The sequence below is a fragment of the Podarcis filfolensis genome, assembly GCF_964270895.1.
Source record: "Podarcis filfolensis genome assembly, chromosome: 15".
Classification (NCBI taxonomy): Eukaryota; Metazoa; Chordata; class Lepidosauria; order Squamata; family Lacertidae; genus Podarcis; species Podarcis filfolensis.
Genome location: NC_139618.1, coordinates 7,307,517 through 7,326,820, shown reverse-complemented (window position 1 = coordinate 7,326,820; position 19,304 = coordinate 7,307,517). Strand labels below are relative to the sequence as shown.

The 19,304-nt window shown below is 48.8% G+C and overlaps 1 protein-coding gene across 3 annotated transcripts; it reads left to right on the top strand.

The window, feature by feature from the left end:
- Positions 1–5,478: 5,478 nt before the first annotated feature.
- DYNLL2 (dynein light chain LC8-type 2) lies at positions 5,479–19,074 on the top strand. 3 transcript variants are annotated; one of them, XM_083588087.1, is made up of 3 exons: positions 5,479–5,971; positions 14,207–14,345; positions 17,453–19,074. In XM_083588087.1, exons 2-3 carry the CDS (start codon positions 14,214–14,216, stop codon positions 17,588–17,590), a joined length of 270 nt encoding a protein of 89 aa, XP_083444213.1. In that variant the 5' UTR covers positions 5,479–5,971; positions 14,207–14,213; the 3' UTR covers positions 17,591–19,074. The 3 variants fall into 3 exon arrangements, with proteins under 3 accessions (XP_083444213.1, XP_083444214.1, XP_083444212.1); XM_083588088.1 differs by having other exon boundaries at positions 5,662–5,772; XM_083588086.1 differs by having other exon boundaries at positions 5,669–5,716.
- Positions 19,075–19,304: the final 230 nt, after the last annotated feature.

Here is a 19,304-nt window from a genome sequence, read left to right as displayed (position 1 = left end):
GATACAACCTTGTTTTAACTTCCCTGTGCACCAATCAGAATGAACACTCAGCCAACAGCTGATGCGGCAATCAAACCAGGATGAAGGCTGAATAATCAGGTGGTCTGGAAGCAACCAGGGTGGTCTTTGGGTGCTAGCAGATGCACAAATTAATTATCACTAACAAGTGTCGCAATTTGATGAAAATGGGGCTGCAAGCAGAAAGTACCCTTCCAGCTCATTGAAGGTGGCGCGGCAAAGGCATCACTGTCCGTGGTATTCATTCTTCTCTGTGTGGTCTCAGGTCAAAGAGGTTCAACAGATTTTCAGTGTGGTTAGCAACCTTCATAATGAAAGGGGACAGAGTTGGGCTTTGGTAGAGCTGCCACGTATCCGGAATTCCCCAGATTCGTCCACCGGAAATAAGTTAAAATGTCCGGGAAAATCTGGGCGTATGGCAGCCCATATGGGAAGTGTTGATACTTTGGCAAATTTCCTTTAAAAACAGTTCAAAAACAAAACAAATTCTCAACAACTCTTCTTTTGACATTTTTACATATGGCAACCTGAGCTTTGGGCTATAATGTGTTCTACAATCTGTTGTTATGCAATAATCATGCATTAGTACAGTAGTTGATTTATACCGGGCTGTCCATATATCGTTCTGCGTTATTTGTTCTGCGATGCTTCGTGGATGTTGCCATGTTATCAGGGCCGGCCTGCTCATGAGGCGAGGTGAGGCAGTTGCCTCAGGTGGCAGATCTGGCCTCTGAGGAGAGAGCCATGGATGCCTCCTCTACAGATGCTCTTCCTCCTCACCCACCACCAACCGCCTGCCTGCCTCGTCCTCTGTACCTGCCTGCATCCACCCACAGCTGCCTCCTCTGTGTCTGCCCCATAGCCCCCAGCACCTGTGCCACCACTCACTCCAAGGGAAGAGATGGTGGCAGCCGTGCAGGCTGCAGAAGAGGAGGCGGCGGCACAGAGGCAGATTTAGTTTGACCACTTCCGCTGTGTTGGAGCCAGGCCTAGGAGGTGCCGCAGAGCATGGCAAGTTGTTGTTGTTGTTTAGTCGTGTCCGCCTCTTCGTGACCCCATGGACCAGAGCACGCCAGGCACTCCTGTCTTCCACTGCCTCCCACAGTTTGGTCAAACTCATGCTGGTAGCTTCGACAACACTGTCCAACCATCTCGTCCTCTGTCATCCCCTTCTCCTTGTGCCCTCCATCTTTCCCAACATCAGGGTCTTTTCCAGGGAGTCTTCTCTTCTCATGAGGTGGCCAAAGTATTGGAGTCTCAGCTTCAGGACCTGTCCTTCCAGTGAGCACTCAGGGCTGATTTCCTTCAGAATGGAGAGATTTTATCTTCTTGCAGTCCATGGGACTCTCAAGAGTCTCCTCCAGGACCAGAATTCAAAAGCATCAATTCTTCGGTGATCAGCTTTCTTGATGGTCCAGCTCTCACTTCCATACATCACTAACTACTGGAAAAACCATAGCTTTAACTGTATGGACCTTTGTTGGCAAGGCAATGTCTCTGCATGGCAAGTAAGTCATAGTAAATTGAGAAGAATGGAAGGCGAGAGGCAGGGGGCTCCAAATTTTGACCTCACACTGGGTGCTGCTGAAATCTGAAAGACCCAAGTCTTTCTGGCTGGTGGCTGGCTTAGTGTGGGGCAGGGCTAGGATTTTGTTTTGCCTGAAGCAGCAACCTGTCCAGGGACAGCCCCACATATCACTGCCATTGAGAGGGGTACTCTTGCACTAAAGCGCAGCAATAAAAAAACCCCCACACAACCTAGAACATTAGTGATATTAAAAATTACAGGAATCCAGCAGGAAGCTGTGGGAGATGCGTTGACTGGAAACAAAAGCAGTATGTCTGCCTTGAAATGTTTGCAGCTGTAAATAGTATTGAAAGCGGGATCACGTGTCACCGCCAAAACACCCTTCATGAGATCAAACCATCATGAACACACCATAAAAACGATGTCTAGAGGTGCCCAGAGAAACGAGATTGGCGGGGCAGTGCCCCATTTGCCCTAATGGAGCAGCCTCTACTGACTTGTCCCAAATAAATAAATATGTGTTCATTGCCACTGCAAATTCTTCTCTTTGTCTGTCTGTCTGTCTGTCTGTCCTATCAGGCTGCTAGCAGAGGGGATTCTGCAGCCCAGCATTCCATCCCTCGCCTTCAGATCTCAAGTTTCATTCCTCCTTCAGTCTCCCCCACTGCCCATTAATTAAGATGAATTAGATGGTGCGCGTACCACATTTCAGCTTTCTTGTGTGTTGGCAGTCGTGACACCTTTGTTTAATGAGTGAGTCAGCGAAGCTCAGGTGTTGCTTATACATATTTTTAGAGACGTGTAGTAAGTTTAACGTTTTGCCTTCTTTCATCCATATCCTCATTCATCCTCCCCCAGGCCCTCTTTTAATAATGGCACTGGAATGAGCGTAAGAGACCATCTGGATCCAGCCTCTTGGCCGTGACAGGTACCTGTTCAGCTCTACTGTATTTTGAAAACATCTCTGGATGGGGAAGGAACAGCAGTGATGGCAAATATTCATCTAGCTCACGGTTTCCCAAACTTGGGTCTCCAGCTGTTTTGGGACTACAATTCCCATCATCCCTGACCACTGGTCCTGCTGCCAGCTAGGGATGATGGGAGTTGTAGCCCAAAAACATCTGGAGACCCAAGTTTGCGGAACCCTGAGCTAGCTCAATATTGTTTACATCAGGTGTGGGGAACCCTTGACCCTCCAGATGTGGCAGAAATACAGCTCCCATCATTCCTTGGCTTTGGACGTGCTTGCTAGGGTTGAAAGGTGTTGTAGTTCAGCAACATCTGGAGGGTCAAAGGTTCCCCACACCTGAGTTACACTGACCAGCAGTGATTCTCCAGGGTTGCAGACTCTCCCTCAGCTCTGCCTGGAGATGTTGTGGGTTGAACCCAGTACCTTCTGCATGCAGCTCAGAAGCTTTAACCACTGAGCTATATCCCTTCTGCCTTCTGGAAGGATAACTCCTAGAATCACCCAGGGGCCATCTAGTCCAGCCCCCTGCAATGCAGGAATCCTCTGGTGCTCTCCAGATGTTGCTGGACCCCAAATCCCATCAGTCCCAATGAGGACTGCTGTGTTCCTGAGGAAATCCTGTCCTTTGCACCCCAGTGTGCAAAGCCAGTGTGGTGTAGTGGTTAAGAGCGGTGGACTCGTAATCTGGTGAACTGGGTTCGCATCTCCGCTCCTCCACATGCAGCTGCTGGGTGACCTTGGGCCAGTCACACTTCTCTGAAGTCTCTCAGCCCTGCTCACCTCACAGAGTGTTTGTTGTGGGGGAGGAAGGGAAAGGAGAATGTTAGCCACTTTGAGACTCCTTTGGGTAGTGATAAAGCGGGATATCAAATCCAAACTCTTCTTCTTCTTCTGTTTCCTGTAAAGGGAGAAGTGACGCTGTATAAAATCTCCCCTTCTGTGCCTTACACAAATCCTTGCAGGCCTGGAACTTGGCCAAACTTTGTTGACACCCACACCACACATTTAAAGCCCCTCCCCCACCAGGAATCCTGGGAACTGTAGTTTACACCTCCTGGAGCTACAATTCCCAGCACCCTTAACAAACTACAGCTTCCAGGATCCTTTCGGGGAGGGGGAAAGCCATTTGCTTTAAATGTATGCTCTGCAGGTGACCTTCGTCCAGCAAATGAAATGTTCGCAGAGAAAGTGTTTCACTCATCGAATTCCAAGACACCGGAGTGGGGAGGGCAGGTGTTTGGAGTAAGCATGTATTGTCCTCAGTGGACAGGGGGAATAATTGTCCCTCTGTTTTCTGATCTCCGCATATATGGGTTGAGGGACCTCAGGCCTGAGGTCTGAATTAGGCCCTCCAGGTCTCTCTCTGGCCCTCGCCATCCTCCCTGGCCCCCTGCCCAAGCCACACCCAGTCTCCCCAGGCTACACCCCTCACCAGCCCTGCTTCATACCCCCCTTGAGCACTTATCAAGTTGGAAGGGACCATAAAGGTCATCTAGTCCAGCCCCAATGTGGGGATTGAACCCACAACCCTGAGATGAAGAATCTCATACTCTACCAGTTGAGCCATTATGCTTGGCTGGAATTTTCCCATTATATGATAATGCCTCTTGCTTGCCTGGATGGTAGACAGACTGATATTTACAGGGCGGTGGGTGCACATATGGAAACCACTGACTATTCCATAGCTGGAATGTAGCCAGCTGCACCAAGGTGAAGATTATACCTCTAGTCTATGCCATTTTTACCTCTGGCCCTATCGCCGTCATGCAGCCCCCAGGGCGGAAAGAGGTTCCTCACCTTTGCTGTTGACTGATTTGGTTTCCAGGGACCACCCCCCAACAAACAAAATATAGCTAACTTAACTTTTTTAAAAAACAAATATTCACGAATATCTCACATCCTGATACAGTATTTTCATTGTGGAATCAAAAGACACAGCTTTTTCTTAGACAATCAATTTAAGAACCATATAAATGGGGTGTATATGTTACATTCTGTTTTTCCCTGCTCTGAAGAAGTCCCACCTCACCTCCCATTCAAACATATTTGCAAATAACACCCAAGCCAGTGAGACTTCCAGTGCTATTCTATGGGCATCTACTCAGAAGTACAGTGGTACCTCAGGTTACATACTCTTCAGGTTACAGACTCCGCTAACCCAGAAATAGTACCTCGGGTTAAGAACTTTGCTTCAGGATGAGAACAGAAATCGCGCAGCAGCGGCACAATGGCAGCGGGAGGCCCCATTAGCTAAAGTGGTGCTTCAGGTTAAGAACAGTTTCAGGTTAAGAACGGACCTCCAGAATGAATTAAGTACCTAACCCGAGGTACCACTGTAAGCAGTGGCGTAGCGTGGGTTGTCAGCACCCGGGGCAAGGCAAGTAATTTGCGCCCCCTAACCCGTGGATTTGCGCCCCCTAACCCATGGATTTGCCCTAACCCCAGATGTTGCGCCCGGTGCGGCCCGCCCCCCCTGCACCCCCCACGCTACGCCACTGACTGTAAGTCCCACTGAGTGGACGTTGTATCCTCTGTTACCTAACCCAAAGGATCTGGCTGCTACCTACAGGCGAATTATATCTCTCTCCCCACCAGCTGCATTTCCTAATTGCAGCGCTCCTTTGAAAGGCAGCAATGCAACAGGTGCAGCTTCAAACACCCCCCCCCCAGTGATGCTGGGATAAAGCTGCACCTGTTGCAGTTCTGCCTGGCGATGCAGCTGTTCCAAGCAGCTCCCTGCCAGAAAACAGAGAGAGAGGCAGAGCAGAAGAAGAAGAAGAAGGAAGCCGAGAGAGAAGACCCAGATCCTGAGCAGGGAAAATAATAATAATAATGCCCGCTTCTTCATTGGCTCATTTGTGGACGCTCTGTTTTAATAACAAACAAAAAGCGAGAAACTCCAGCCCCACCCCTAGTCTCTCTCCACCCCCCCCCCCGCCCACCCCACACATACAAAAAAATTGGTTCTGCAATTTCCTCGTGGCATTATGGGATGAAATAAGATGTAGACAGAGAACAGCGAGAGGAGAACGCTACGTCGCTGTGGGCCGAGGCTCTGCGGCAGCCAATGGAGGCGCAGCGTGGCTGAGCTACTGCAAGGGGAGGGGCGCCTATTTCAGCCCGGGGGGGCCAGGGCAGGCAGCCAGAGGAGGCTCGCGGGGGGAAGAGAGCGGAGGGCGCCGGCGCTGCTGCTGCGCTGAGTAAGCGAGCGACGCTCCAACCACCTTCGCCGACAGCAGCATCGGACGCTTCGCTGGTGCTTCCCCCCTTTTTTCTTTTTGCAAACGGGGCAGGAACGCGCATTGGAGCCCAGGCGTTGGGAGGCTATAGAAAGCCTTTGCAGCGTTGCCTTTCGACGTGCCGAGGGGGGAAAGAGCGCGCCCTCGTTTATTATTATTATTATTTAAAAAATATATATATATAAATAATCGGAGGCTTTGCCTAACACTGTGAAGGTAAGCGGTTGCAAACGGGTGACTTATTCGTTTTATTTGCTTTTCTTTTCCATTGCAGAATTGCATACGGATGGGGCGAGTTTGGGGCGGAGGGGTTGATGGGGGCGCGCGCTCAAATAGTTGCGCGAGCAGCGAGGGGTTCTGGCCATTGGAAGTGATGGGGATGCTTGATTTTGGCCGCCCCTCCTTCCTCCCTTCTTATTTTTCTTTTTTCCCCTGTTTTAGTCCACGCCCCTTAGGCTCCTGCGCCTAGTGCAATCTCATGCATGCCTACTCGGAAGTAAACCCTCTTGAGTTCAGAAAGCCCCAGTGGGACTTTAATATTTTTTTTACACAATTATTCAAAGGTAAAGGTGCAGAGGATTGCAACCCAGGCTGCTTCCCCCCCCCCCATCCACTCTCCCCCCAAAGCGGGTACAGCTGCTGGGTATTGAGTGTGCAATCTACCTTCCTTTGTACCAAACTTGGCAGACGCGGTTTCTGTGGATCCACCTCTTTCAGCTAACTCTGAGCTATACCCTCCCAAATATATATATATATATATATATATATATATATATAGTGTGTGTGTGTGTGTGTCTGTGCAAACTGTCCATCCGCTTGGCTTTCTTGCTCACCTCTGCAGTAGTTGTGTGAGTGTTGATGGGGATGCAGCTGGTATTATAACATTTCATTCTGGAATCAAGCGGCCAGTTCTTTCTCCCCCCCCCCATATATTGATTTTTAAAATCGGATAAATTAAATATTTATACTATGCCCCCCCCCAAAAAAACCCCCAAGGTCAAGCCTGAAATCAGACTGGAGACTTTTTGGAGCGCTGGTGAAAAAATAAGATTCCTAAAGCCTTGCTAGGAAGCCCCTTTGTGACATAGGAGCTGGAAGAAGGATTGTTTAGCTCCCCATTGGGGGGGGAGGGAAACTCCTCTTGCAAAGGACAGGTTCAGGTCTGTGATGGTTGCCTTTAAGGGTGGGACAAACTTAAAAAGCTGCTTTTGCTCTTCCTAGGAGGGTTGCAGCAGAGCCAATGGGATTCTGCTGGTGGTGCCCTTGGCTTTGAGGTCCAGTGACGTCCCTGTCAGGGATGGAGGGAACCGAGATCATGGGATTGAGCGTGGATCCTTCTAGAGTAGGGACTTGGAAGGCTTTAAGAAAAAAAAAGGGAGGGGGAAAAAACATTGCCGAGGCCTTTTTCTAGCTGGGGAGGCTGTTGCCACCTTTGGAACCTGCAGGTGGAGCTGAACTTGGGCACGATCCAAGGAAGATTGTATGTGTGGTGTGGCCTCTGGGGCTTACTCTACAAGCCACCCTCTCCTTGCTTCTCACCCCCCCCCCCAAAAAAAAGAGATAGAGGCTGTATTAAAGGGAAACTCCCCACTGCAGCAGCCTCATAGTAAGGGAGGATACTCGCCGGAGGAAAGAGAATCGCCGCCTCCCAAGTGCCGTTTTATTTACTATTGTGTTTTTCCCCCCACTTTTTCTGCCAAGGACCTCAGAGTGGCACCCGCCGCTCTCTTGCTTCCTTCGCCCTCCCGCCAACCCCGCCAGGCTGCTCAGACTGGCACTATCCCTGCAAGAGTAAAAGGGACTGGGTTTTAAATGGCTGATGTTGTAAACAAGCCTTTTATGGCATTTGTGTTTGGCTGGGCAGGTGATAACGGCACACACACCTTCCCCACCCCCATGCATGCGTGAACATGAGTCAGGACATTGGTCCAGCATTGTTGACGCCGCCTGGCAGTGGATCTCTAGGGATCCAGGCAGAGATCCTTTCTTGGCCCTGCCCAGAGATGCTGGGGATCAAACCTGCGTGCTCTATTTTTGAGCTGCATCTCTTCTGCAACCCAGGCTTGTGGTCCTCCAATTACTGTCCTCCTTGTGACTTGGCTGTTGGGGGATCGGAGCAAAACTCCCATCACTGAGACATGAGGATGGTGTATATTGCAAGGATTCTGGGGGACGCATCCTGGGATAATGTGCATGCCCACTATGAGCATAGCTAGGATTTTTGTTGGGCGGGCAGGACATTTGTTTGGGGGGGGGAGAACTGACATGATTGGTCAGTTAAGTATTTCAATTGTTTTACTTGATTGGGGGCGGCAGCTGCCCCCCTGGCTATGCCCATGCTGCCCACCCCATTGCATTCTCCTCCAAAGTTTCCCTGTCATTGCAGGGGGGGTCCTGGCCAAGGAGAAGACAGCTTCCTTTATGATAGGGCTTTTGAATGAATCCCAGGGTCCCTTCTCTCCCCTCCCAGCCCATGCCACACAAATTATTGAATTGTCCTCACTGTTCTAGAAGTGATGACCATAATAAGGGCAGAGGGGCAGATGGTGCACAGGGACTCCCGTCGTCCTGAGTCGGTCAGTCTAGCTCAGGCACCCCCAAACTCTGCCCTCCAGATGTTTTGGGACTACAACTCCCATCATCCCTAGCTAACAGGAGCAGAGGTCAGGGATGATGGGAATTGTAGTCCCAAAGCATCTGGAGGGCCAAGTTTGGGGGTGCATGGTCTAACTCACTGCTGCCTGCACTGACTGGCCGATCTCTCTCCCAGCTCTACCTTAGCATTGAACATGGGACCTTCTGCATGCACAGCAGGTGCACTAACCACTGAGCCACAGCCCTTTTCCCCAGTGCTGTTGCAAGGGGCCTGCATGCATGTATCCAGTGTAAGATCCTTTGGGGTTTCTACCCCTGCACCCCCCATATTCATGCTGTAAATATTTTACAGAGAGACTGGCTTACCCTATTAGAAGGAACTACGTAAATGCCTTCCCTGGTTTTTGTGTTGTTGTTTTTTTAAGTTCATCTTAGCCGAGACGGGTACTGATAAGCTTGGTGTTGAGTTCAAGTGGAACTAATACGCTGCTGGAAGACGGGTGACCCCAGGACACGTCTGGCTGGCGGGACGGTTTGGCCCTTCAACCTGTTCTGGCAACATCCCTGGCTCTGCAGCAAGTCTTCCCCTGAGGATGGTGCTTTGAATTTCTTACAGGCCGGACTTTTAGAGGAGAGGGTGTAGCGACAGCATTGCCATGTGCAGGTCCCAGGTGCAGTAGTGGGCTATATGGACTGCGTTGTTTGATTCAGTATATAACGCAGCTTCCTCAATGGAAGAAAATAAAAACGAATTAACTTGCTGGGGGGAAGTGTGCACTTTGGGACCCCAGTGGAGGGGGGGCTAATCTCTTTGCTTCCCTCGGTGCCCCTCGATCTTTCAAAATCGGGTTGGTTTTCATTTGGGCTTCTGTTTCCAAGTGCATGTTGGGACACCATCACCCTCGCCTTGGATGCTGTTCCTAAACTTCCAGGGTGCTTTCCGCTCCTCCTGCAGGGAAGGCCTCTCTTTACCTCACCTGTGAAATGGGAGCAAGTGGAAGCCGAAGAACGTGGCTGCTGGGTTGAATCCATTTCCTGCATCTGCCAAGAGGCCTTGCAGGCTAGCAATGACAGGCCGGCTCTTCTTCTGTCTAGGACAGGTGAGGGGAACCTGTGGCCCCGCAGATGTTGCTGACATGCTTCGCCCCATCAGCCAGGCTTGCTGGGGCTGATGGGAGTTGAAGTTCAGCAACATCTGGAGGGCCACTGGTTCCTTGCACCTGGTTTAGGACTGTAGCAAACCCCATATCCTGTCAAAGTTTTTTGTGTGTGCAAAGTGGGAGTCTTCCTCTTGTTACAGTTCCAGGAAATGTAGCAGCTCTTTGATAGTAAATGCAATAATGTTGTTGTTTTTCAGGCAGTGAGGGATGCACAGGGTCGTCTTGAACTGGGGGGGGGGGGGGGGAACGGACTGCAAAGGTTTGGATAATTGTAACCTTGGCCATGGCTATTATGTAACGGGTTCTGGGTTCCTTCCTCACTCTTGGATAGCAATATTTTAACGGCTGCAACAAAGCTATTCCTTCTGTCCCTTTTGAGGTCCTGCCAAGAGACGGGAATCACTCTCGGCATGCAGTCTCAGTGCTTCCAGACGGAAAAACTCTTCCTCTTTTTTTTTAAAAGTAATTGTTCATTTGTGGCAGTTATACCCCAGACTTAATGCACACACACACAAAAAGGCTTTATATGGAGCAGCTTGCAGAAATCTGTATTAAGACAGCTCCCGCCCTCAGGCTTACAACAGAAAAGTCATGACACACAAGGAAAAAGAATGGGGAGGGAGGAGGGGAAAGCAAGCTCAAGCACATGTTCTTATGTCGCCGTTAGTAGTGGTTGGCCTATAAGGAAGCTGGCTTGCTTGCCTTAGCTGCCGGTGGGTGGTGCAGTGTGTAAGAAGCTGATTAAGCTGCTGTTGAAGATTTTCCCAGTAGCTCTTTCATAGAAGGACTGTGTGTGTGTGCAGCGGTGAGGTGGGGTCAGTTAATCAGCTTGCTGTTCACACCCTTTGTTTCTTGAGTATCTCCTTGCTGGCTGATTACCCCAGACACATCTCTGCTACCAATGCAGGGAGTTGCTTTATACCAGGTTAAGACCGCTCGTCCATTGAACTCAGTGTTGTCTGCTTTGGCTGGCAGCAGCTACCCGATCCTCCTCCTAATGGGAGATGTCGTGGATTAAATCTGGGCCCAGGTGTGCACCTAGCTCTGGGTGCTCTTCTGCTGAGCTGGGCCCCCTTCCCAAATCTTTGAATTTGATAGTTAACAGCTCTTTCGAGAACAAAGAGTGGGGAACTTTATTACCCTTTTGTAGGACCTTCCGGGGGCCACATGGCAGTGGTGGGCAGGGCTGGAGGAAAAAGTGGGTGGGGCCAAGCATATAAATGCTGACTTTGTAGTTTGTACATCAGGGCTGGTTTCTACACACACACACACACACACACACACCTGTTCTCCATCCATGCAAGCAAGAGGCAGCATCAGAGTTCCAGGACACATTCCAGGCTGCTGTTCCTCACTCCTGTTCAAGAGATTCCTGCAAACTGTGGTTCTGGGAAGGCTCAGGGCTTCTTGTTAACACCACCCTCCCTGTCTTCCACTCTGCAACCATTCTGGCATTTCTCCTTAACACTGCAGGGGTCTGGGGAATGCTTACGATTCTGGGTGGATAAGGTTTGGTATTTGCAAAGTCGGTTTAACTCCTCCTGCAGGCAGGCTGGCTCGCTCATTGCTTGCTAAATGGCCGTGGATTAGAGAATCCCAGGAACTGTCCTTCTGCGATGGTTGCTGGGGAATCTCCTCATTGCGATGAGCTTCCGCCACAGTGAAAGCTCTTCCAGAAACCTGCTTTTGAAGAGCAGCAGAAAAACCCTGCTAGTCAGTGTCCTGTTCTCGCAGTGACCAATGGGAAGCCCATAAGCAGCCCCCCCCAATCCCCCTATACCTGGTATTCACACCTGGTGTTCTGCCTCTGATAGTAGAATTAGAACTTACCTATGGCTACCAGCCAAAACGGCTATCTATTTGCTTATGCTAAGTGGAACTAGTTGCCTGTGACCAAGGCACAGAGGCTACTGAAACTTGCACATGGTGTGTGGCACAAATTAACAGGCTGTGGATTGGCAGGCGGGCAGCGTGTCAATCATGTGGACTAGTAACTTAGTTTTAAAAGCCTGGCTTAACTGTCACGGCTTCTACTCTCTGTCGTGGGAATTAACCATGAATTAACTGTTGGGTGGTTTCTAATGTTCCTAAAAGATGTCAGTTGGGAAGGGGTGTGAGTGATGTGATTGAGCAGCCTTTAAAAAACAACCACAACCACAGCCCTGGTTATTATATTTGTCGTGTGGACATGCCCACAGAGACCGACCTCACTTCTTCCTTGCAGCGTTTGCATCTGTGGCTCAACACTTTTGTGGCTCTGCATTGTTTGTGGTTAAGGCAGCTGAGTAGAGAGACTCTCCACCCACCCCAGTGAAAGTCTGTGGGTGATTGGCTATGTCAACTGCCATTTAGGAAGCTCATGTATGGCCAAGTTATTTCAGTGGGTGGTGGCTGCATGCATTAGTGTGGGCATTGAAAGCTTTGGGAACTGCAGCTCCTGGGATCTGTTGGTAGAGGCTTGCAAGAAAATGCTCTCCTTCAGCCTTTGAATGTTGGCTGGGGAGGGTTAAGGGTCCTGTTTATGCTGTGCCAGTGTGGGGTGTGGTCTACAATGGGTGGGGAACCTTTTGGCTCCCTGGGCCAGATTCTTTTGGGATCGGCTTTGCTGGCCAAGTTTGACAGGCGGGCAGAGTTGCCAGCCTGCCAATCACCTGGCGTCGAGTACAAGGTTCTTTGAAGCTGGGGTTTCAAAGCACCTTGCAAGGAGCTGCTAGAACCAGAGGTCCCTTCATTTTAGCAGGGGGTTCCATGCAAACTCCTTGAATCGGGAAGACGTTTGCATGGAATCCTGAAGAACTGAGCAGGATTTAACTCCCCGGGCATCTGCTGGTGAGCAGGAAGTTAAATCCCGTTTGCTTTGTCTGCCCATGCCTGTTCCCTGCTGAGTGTGCAGCCAATGCAGGATTTAACTCATGAGATGGGTGGGCACTTGTGGCCTTGAGGAGCTTACAAATCTAGCATTGCCCATAAGAGATGGAAATGGAGGTGAGAGCCAAAAATAGAAAAGTCTATATTCATTTCAGTTACATGTACTTATAGCTCAGTGATAGTGGAGTAATGGAGATGGGGGGTTTTGATATGAGAGAGAGAGATATGAAGGGAAGAGATGGCATTGTTCAGATTTGTTGTCCTCAGAACAGTACCAAGCAGAGTTTAAGGTGCTCCATATGCACACAGCCCTATAGGCCTTGGGATCAGGATGCCTTAAAAACTGTCTCACCCCTTGTATACTCAGCTGATCACTGTGCTCTGAAGGAGAGAGAGTCTCTTGCAGAGACCGTTTGAACAGAAGGTCTCTTCTGCACAGAGCAGGAATTGGACCTTTAGGGTGGATTCCGCTACCCTTTGGGATTCCATCTTGTTGTGTATCAGACGGGCACCATCGCTGTTGTTATCTTTGGTGCCCGCTGGTCCCTCTTCCTCTTTCAAAGAGCCTTCCAAGTGGAGATTTTTGTCCCAGGTACATGTTTTGGATATTTAAATGGTGTTCACACATGCGGTTTTAACTGTATGCTGGTAGGTAAGAAAGGGGTTGAATCTGCCTGCTTGAGGGAGGCCAGAATGGGGAATCTGAGGCCCTCTCAATTATCCCCAACCAGTATGGCCAGAATTGGTCAGGGAGGGTGGGAACTGGCAACATATGGTAGTCCCACCTGCAGAGGTTAGATTCTTCACCAGGTTCCCCAAGCTTGCACCTTCAAGGAGGTATATGTGGTTCTCCCCCTCCCCATTTTATACTTTCAGCAACCTTGGAGGTAGTTTAGGCTGATGGCCCAAGGTCACCCAGTGAGTTGCTTGACTGCGTGAGGATTCGAATGTCTTGGTCTCCCAGGTTCTGTTTGAACACTCTTTAACCACTGCACCATACTGCCTGTCACCCCAGGCTATTTGCCATCCTGGCTGGTGGGAGTTGGAGAGTCCCAGTGACATCTAGAGGACATCAGGTTGGGGAACTCTTTCTATTTTTATAAAAGGGGCCCAGTGTGGCAGTGCAAATCTGCATTAAAACGTCAAGGATTTCAGCCGTGGTGTCCGGTTCAAAGAAGATGCAGAACAGGGACTTGCTGAAGCGTTGCACCTGAGGCTGCCAGTGGACTGTTGTCTTCTGGTTTTCCTTTTCCTCCTACCCAGTAAAGCCAGATCTTGATTGCACTAAAGTCCCGTCTGCACTATACATTTAAAGCAGTATCATACCAATGCCAGTGGAAGTGAGAGCTGTGGAGGTGTGTTTGCAGTGTTCAGTCCTTGCGTTGAGAGTGCATTTGCGTGGAAGCCTGGTGCTGATAGATCAGGCCTGCACAAAATGCGACACACCAAACTGCCCCCTTCCCCAGTCACAAAGGGAGGACCACTTGCTTAAAAACTCACATTTTTCCCAATCAGGTTGGACTGAAATAGATGGAGGGAGGGTGCCAGAATAAACGGCTGCTGGTCAAGCAAACAAAACATCCCACTGCTTCTACAGTGCAGGGTGTGCTTTTCTTGTGGACTAGTCCCATGTCTGAACCTGTTTTGAAAGCTGGTAGAGAAGCAGCCGTGGCGGCTCATCCGTTGGATTGGACGCAGCGCAGCTTCAGTCTGCCCCTCAACCCAGCCCTGCCTCCTTGCAAGCCGCCATTCCAAGGGGTGGCGCCGTGGCAGATCTGTGGTGATCTGCAGCATGACTTGACCTTCCTCTCTGGCTTCCTCTCGGCAGGTCCATCATGTCTGACAGAAAGGCAGTGATCAAGAATGCGGACATGTCCGAGGACATGCAGCAAGATGCTGTCGATTGCGCCACTCAGGCCATGGAGAAGTACAACATAGAAAAGGACATAGCGGCATACATCAAAAAGGTATTGTGGTGCCTGCACTTGGGAGAGAGGAAAAAGAGCCTTGATTTAAGGTTTAAGGTGCTGTTTTAACCTTCAAAGCCCTATACGGCCTAGGACCCTCGTACCTACGGGACCGCCTCTCCTGGTATGTCCCACAGAGGACCTTACGGTCTTCAAACAAAGACATCTTGGAGGTCCCAGGCCACAGAGAGGTTAGGCTGGCCTCAACTAGAGCCAGGGCTTTTTCGGCTGTGGCTCCGATCTGGTGGAACGCTCTGTCACAAGAGACTAGGGCCCTGCGGGGCTTGACATCTTTCCGCAGGGACTGCAAGACAGAGCTGTTCTACCAGGCCTTTGGCCAGGGCCTGACTCCCTCCTTTGGCAATCTTCACAGAACTCTAGCCCAATGGTTGCCATCAGTTTGATTTGAATTAATTTTATAATGAAATGATTTTAGAATGTTGTATTATTTTATTGTTGTTAGCCTCTCTGAGCCCGGCTTCGGCTGGGGATATAAATAATTTTTTTTTATTATTATTTATTATGGATTGGGTCATCTCAGCGTTTCATCAGTTGCATTCTGCCATGGCAAGACAGAATCTCTGAGGAAATGACTGGGGCATGTGGTCTCCCCCCATTCCTGTTCTTCTTAGCCAGCCCCTTACTTGGCAGCTGGCAAGTTCTGAACCAGTGCAATGTAGGTTCGGATCCCCACTTGGTCTTGAAGCTTACTGGGCCAGTTACTGCCTCTCTCAGCCGAACCAACATTAATTGGCTGTTGTGGGGATTGAATGAGGAGGGGGAGAAACACCTGCCACCTTGAGCTCTTTAGAGCGAAGGTAGGATGCAAATGCAGTAGAATAATAAATACGGTGGTACCTCGGTTTACGAACTTAACCCGTTCTGGAAGTCCGTTCTTAAACCGAAACCTTTCTTAAACCGAGGCGCACTTTCCCTAATGAAGCCTGCCGCCAGTGCCCTTCCACCGTTCGACTTCCGTTCTTAGACCGAGGTAAAGTTCGCAAACCAGGACACTACTTCCGGTTTTGCGGAGTCCGTAAACCAAATAGGGGCTGTTCTTAAACCAAGGTACCGCTGTAAAAATAAATCATGCTATTTTTTAATTTATACCCCGCCCATCTGGCTGGGTTGCCTCAGCCACTCTGGGCGGCTTCCAACACATATAAAAATAATAAAACATCAAACATTAATATTAACAATCTGATCCAGTAAGAATAAGATAAAACATATTGTGTACTTAGAGAGCTTATTGTGTGTTACCGACTTTTACCCTGCGTGTTTTAGAAGGAATTGAATTGATAAAGCACAACTGTAGGCTGCTATCCGTGATGGATTTGTATAATCCCATTTTTATTTGCTTCCAAATTATTTATTATTACAAGTACTTAATTAAATTTGTATGCTGCACTTCACCTGTAGATCTCAGGGTGGTTCACAACATAAAATTGTAATATTAAAAACACACTGTGTGTACATAATAACAGTGTACATAATAAAAGCAGTGTACATAATAAAAATAAGAATGGAAACAAACCAGTATTGCACACCCCCCCTTATTTCTTGGCTACTTCCCTGCTGGGAAACAATGTCAAAGCATCTTAGAATCATAGAATTGTAGAGTTTGAAGGGACCATGAGGGTCATCTGATTCAATCCCCTGCAATGCAGGAAACTTTTGCCCAGTGTGGGGCTCAAACCCATGACCCGGAGATTAAGAGCTTGCAAGACCTCTTTAAAATAAAGCCCTTGACTTGGTACATGTGCTAATGGACTTCATGTGGCTGGCTTGGCTGTCTGCCTGTCACAGAACAGCCAGGCAAGGGTGTGGCAAAAGTCAAGGCTGCCTTTTTATTTCAGCGTACAGTATTAATATTTATATCTGGCTTAATATGCAGAATCAGTCAGCAATTCACATAAAACACCGGTAAGTTCATCTGCCCGCCCCCCACTAGCCAGAAATACACAGAAACCAATGGAAACAAAATCCATGAAAAAGAAAATATAGTAAAATGGTAAATAATAAAACAACACTGCAATGTCTCCCGTGAGCAGGGGGAAACCTGCCTTTAAAAATAGGCATTCAGGAGGCCTGTAACACTTTACACTGCTTCTGCCTTGATATAAATGTTTTGTTCTGGAGATTATCTCGCCACTGTCAGAGGAAGGAGGCCTCTGAATATCAGTTTTTGGGAAGAGTTACTGCTACCCTCTGCACTCAATATTCCTGCATCGCAGGGGGTTGAACTAGATGGCCCTTGCGGTCCCTTCTAACTCTGCAATTCTATGAAATTAATTATAACCGAAAGGCTTTGTTCATCGTATTTATATCGCACCTATTTTTCCAAGGAACTCAAAGTGGCGTACGTGGTTTTCACCTTCTGTATATAATCCCCACAACAGCCCTGTGAGGCAGGTTAGGCTGAGTGTCTGTGACCGGCCCAAGGTCACCCAATGTGCTTCATGGCTGAGTGGGGATTTGAACTCAGGTTTCCAAGGTCCTGCCCCCATGGTTTGCCCCGATTGGAAGCGACCTTATACTGACCCATTGGTCCATCTAATTCAGTATTGTCTACGCTGACTGGCAGTGGGGTTTTGTACAGGAAATCTCCCCCAGCCCTACCCGGGGATTGAACCTGCAACCTTCTGTGGCTGGTGCTATATTTTTAGAAGATACTGACTGACAAAGCCATGCACCGCTTGGGGATGAGTTGCCTAACTGTGTTCTGCGCAACGCTGCAAAGTATTATGGGAGGCACCTCTTCAGTGTAGCTGTTAGGGCTATCAATATGTCTCAAGCTGGCCTCCGGGTGGGTTGGACTCCAGGACTGTATTGATCCACTGCAGAAACTACCATCTTCTCCCTGCCCCCAAGCTGAAGGAAACAATGCAGGGGTTGCCCAGGAGCAGGATTGTGTGAGGATGGGCCTAGCGGCAGTGCTTGGCCAAGACAGGCTCTGGCTGAGGGCCTCTGGACTCCGAAACACACTTCCCAATTCCTGTATTGTAATCTCCTTGGGGCACAGATCTGCCTCCTTTTGATGCTGTTGCATTTCAATAACTTCCTCTCTCTCCCCCCTTCTCTCTCTCTGTCTCCCCCTCCCCATTCAGGAATTTGACAAGAAATACAACCCCACTTGGCATTGCATCGTGGGCAGGAATTTCGGCAGCTACGTAACGCACGAGACGAAGCATTTCATTTATTTCTATTTGGGCCAGGTTGCAATTCTCCTCTTCAAGTCGGGCTAGGAGGCAGGCAGACGGCAGTGGAGGGGGGGCGCGATGACGGCGGGCGAGGAACATGGACTGTAGTGCACTGAAGGCGGGGGCCCAGGAACCCTTCAACCATGGTTGCGCCGCTGCATGGACTGTAAACTATATTTAATGTGTATATGTTGCAGTAAAAACACCACCTAAAATTCTGTTCGTTTTGTTTTTGTTTTTGGTTGCCTGGGAGAAGTAAGGCAGCAGCATCTTTTTCATGTTCCTTGTTTTCGGTTTCTGCTCTTTTTCCTTTTCTTTTTCATTTTCTTTTGCACTAGGAGAACTGTAAAAAAAATAAAAATTAAAAATGCTTCAACAAATGGCCTTTAAGCGGGAAGGAGAAATGAAATAAAAAGAGAATCTCTAAAATTCCATTAAAGAAATCCTTTGGTTTTTAAATTCCTTTTGAAAAGGTTCAGAAGCTGGCTGTAAGCAGACCCCCAAAAAGGTGGCAATTAAGGGTCGGAATCTGGCTTGAAATGAGGTACTCAATGTTTTGTTTTGTTTCTTAAAAAAAAACAAAAAAACAGCCAGCTTTTCTGTCCCCAAAGAGTGCATTGTTCTCCTTTTTAAGTTGCCTTGGCTGTAAAAGGAAAAAAAGGTGGTCTTCTTTGTTTCTTCTTGATCCAAAACTGTCTCTCAAACATGCCTAATATTTGACAGTAAAAATGGGTGACAGCTGGTATTTAGCTGTAAAATGGAATTTTAAGTGCCGTATATCCGAAGTGAGTTGTCCTGGTCCGAAATACATTATAGCACCCCCACCCCCAGAAAGCCATTTCGAAGGGAGCTGCCTCATATTTTTGTGCTGGAGTATTGGCTGGGCACGTGGCCCAGCCATGTGTCTTCATGATGCAAGAAAACTGTGACCAGGCCTCTCCTCATCCCAGTTTGAGTCAGCCTTGCCTTATTTGCCACCTCGCTTCCAGTCACTTTGTGTGGGAAGATCCTGTTCCAAATCGGTGGCTCCGTGTTGGCTGTGCTTGTAGTCTGCCTCTGCTTTTACTTGGAGACACCCAATCTCCACATAACTCCCAACATGGTGGCTGATGTACAGAAGCCCTTTCCTGATCGTTTTGTGTCTCCCTCACCCCACCTTCTCAACAGTTAGCTGCGTTTTGAGAAGCAGATTGTATGGTTTCAGTTCTATAGCAAAGGTGTCCAGTTGCTCCAGGGGCCCTTCTCTGTTTTTCGTTTGCAAGATCATGGAAGTGCTTTAGCCGAAACATCTAGTTGCTTTTGCAGTTAAGAAGTCTACAAATTAGGTGGGGAAGGAACCACTCCGACCTCCCCACTCCTCAAAAATCACCTAAGGAGTTGGAACTCCAGAGCTTAGATCATAAGGAGATGGGGATTCATCTGTGCTTGTATAACCTGGGATTTGGCGGGAAGGAAAGCATGTCAATAACTTTTTCTCCCTTTTGGCTGTGAAAAAATAAACAAGGGTGACCCAGACTGTCTCTGAAAAACACGTTTGTGGTGTCTGTGCGACAATCCAAACTACAGTGGTACCTCAGGTTACATACGCTTCAGGTTACATACGCTTCAGGTTACAGACTCCGCTAACGCAGAAATAGTGCTTCAGGTTAAGAACTTTGCTTCAGGATGAGAACAGAAATCGTGCTCCGGCAGCGCAGAGGAAGCAGGAGGCCCCATTAGCTAAAGTGGTGCTTCAGGTTAAGAACAGTTTCAGGTTAAG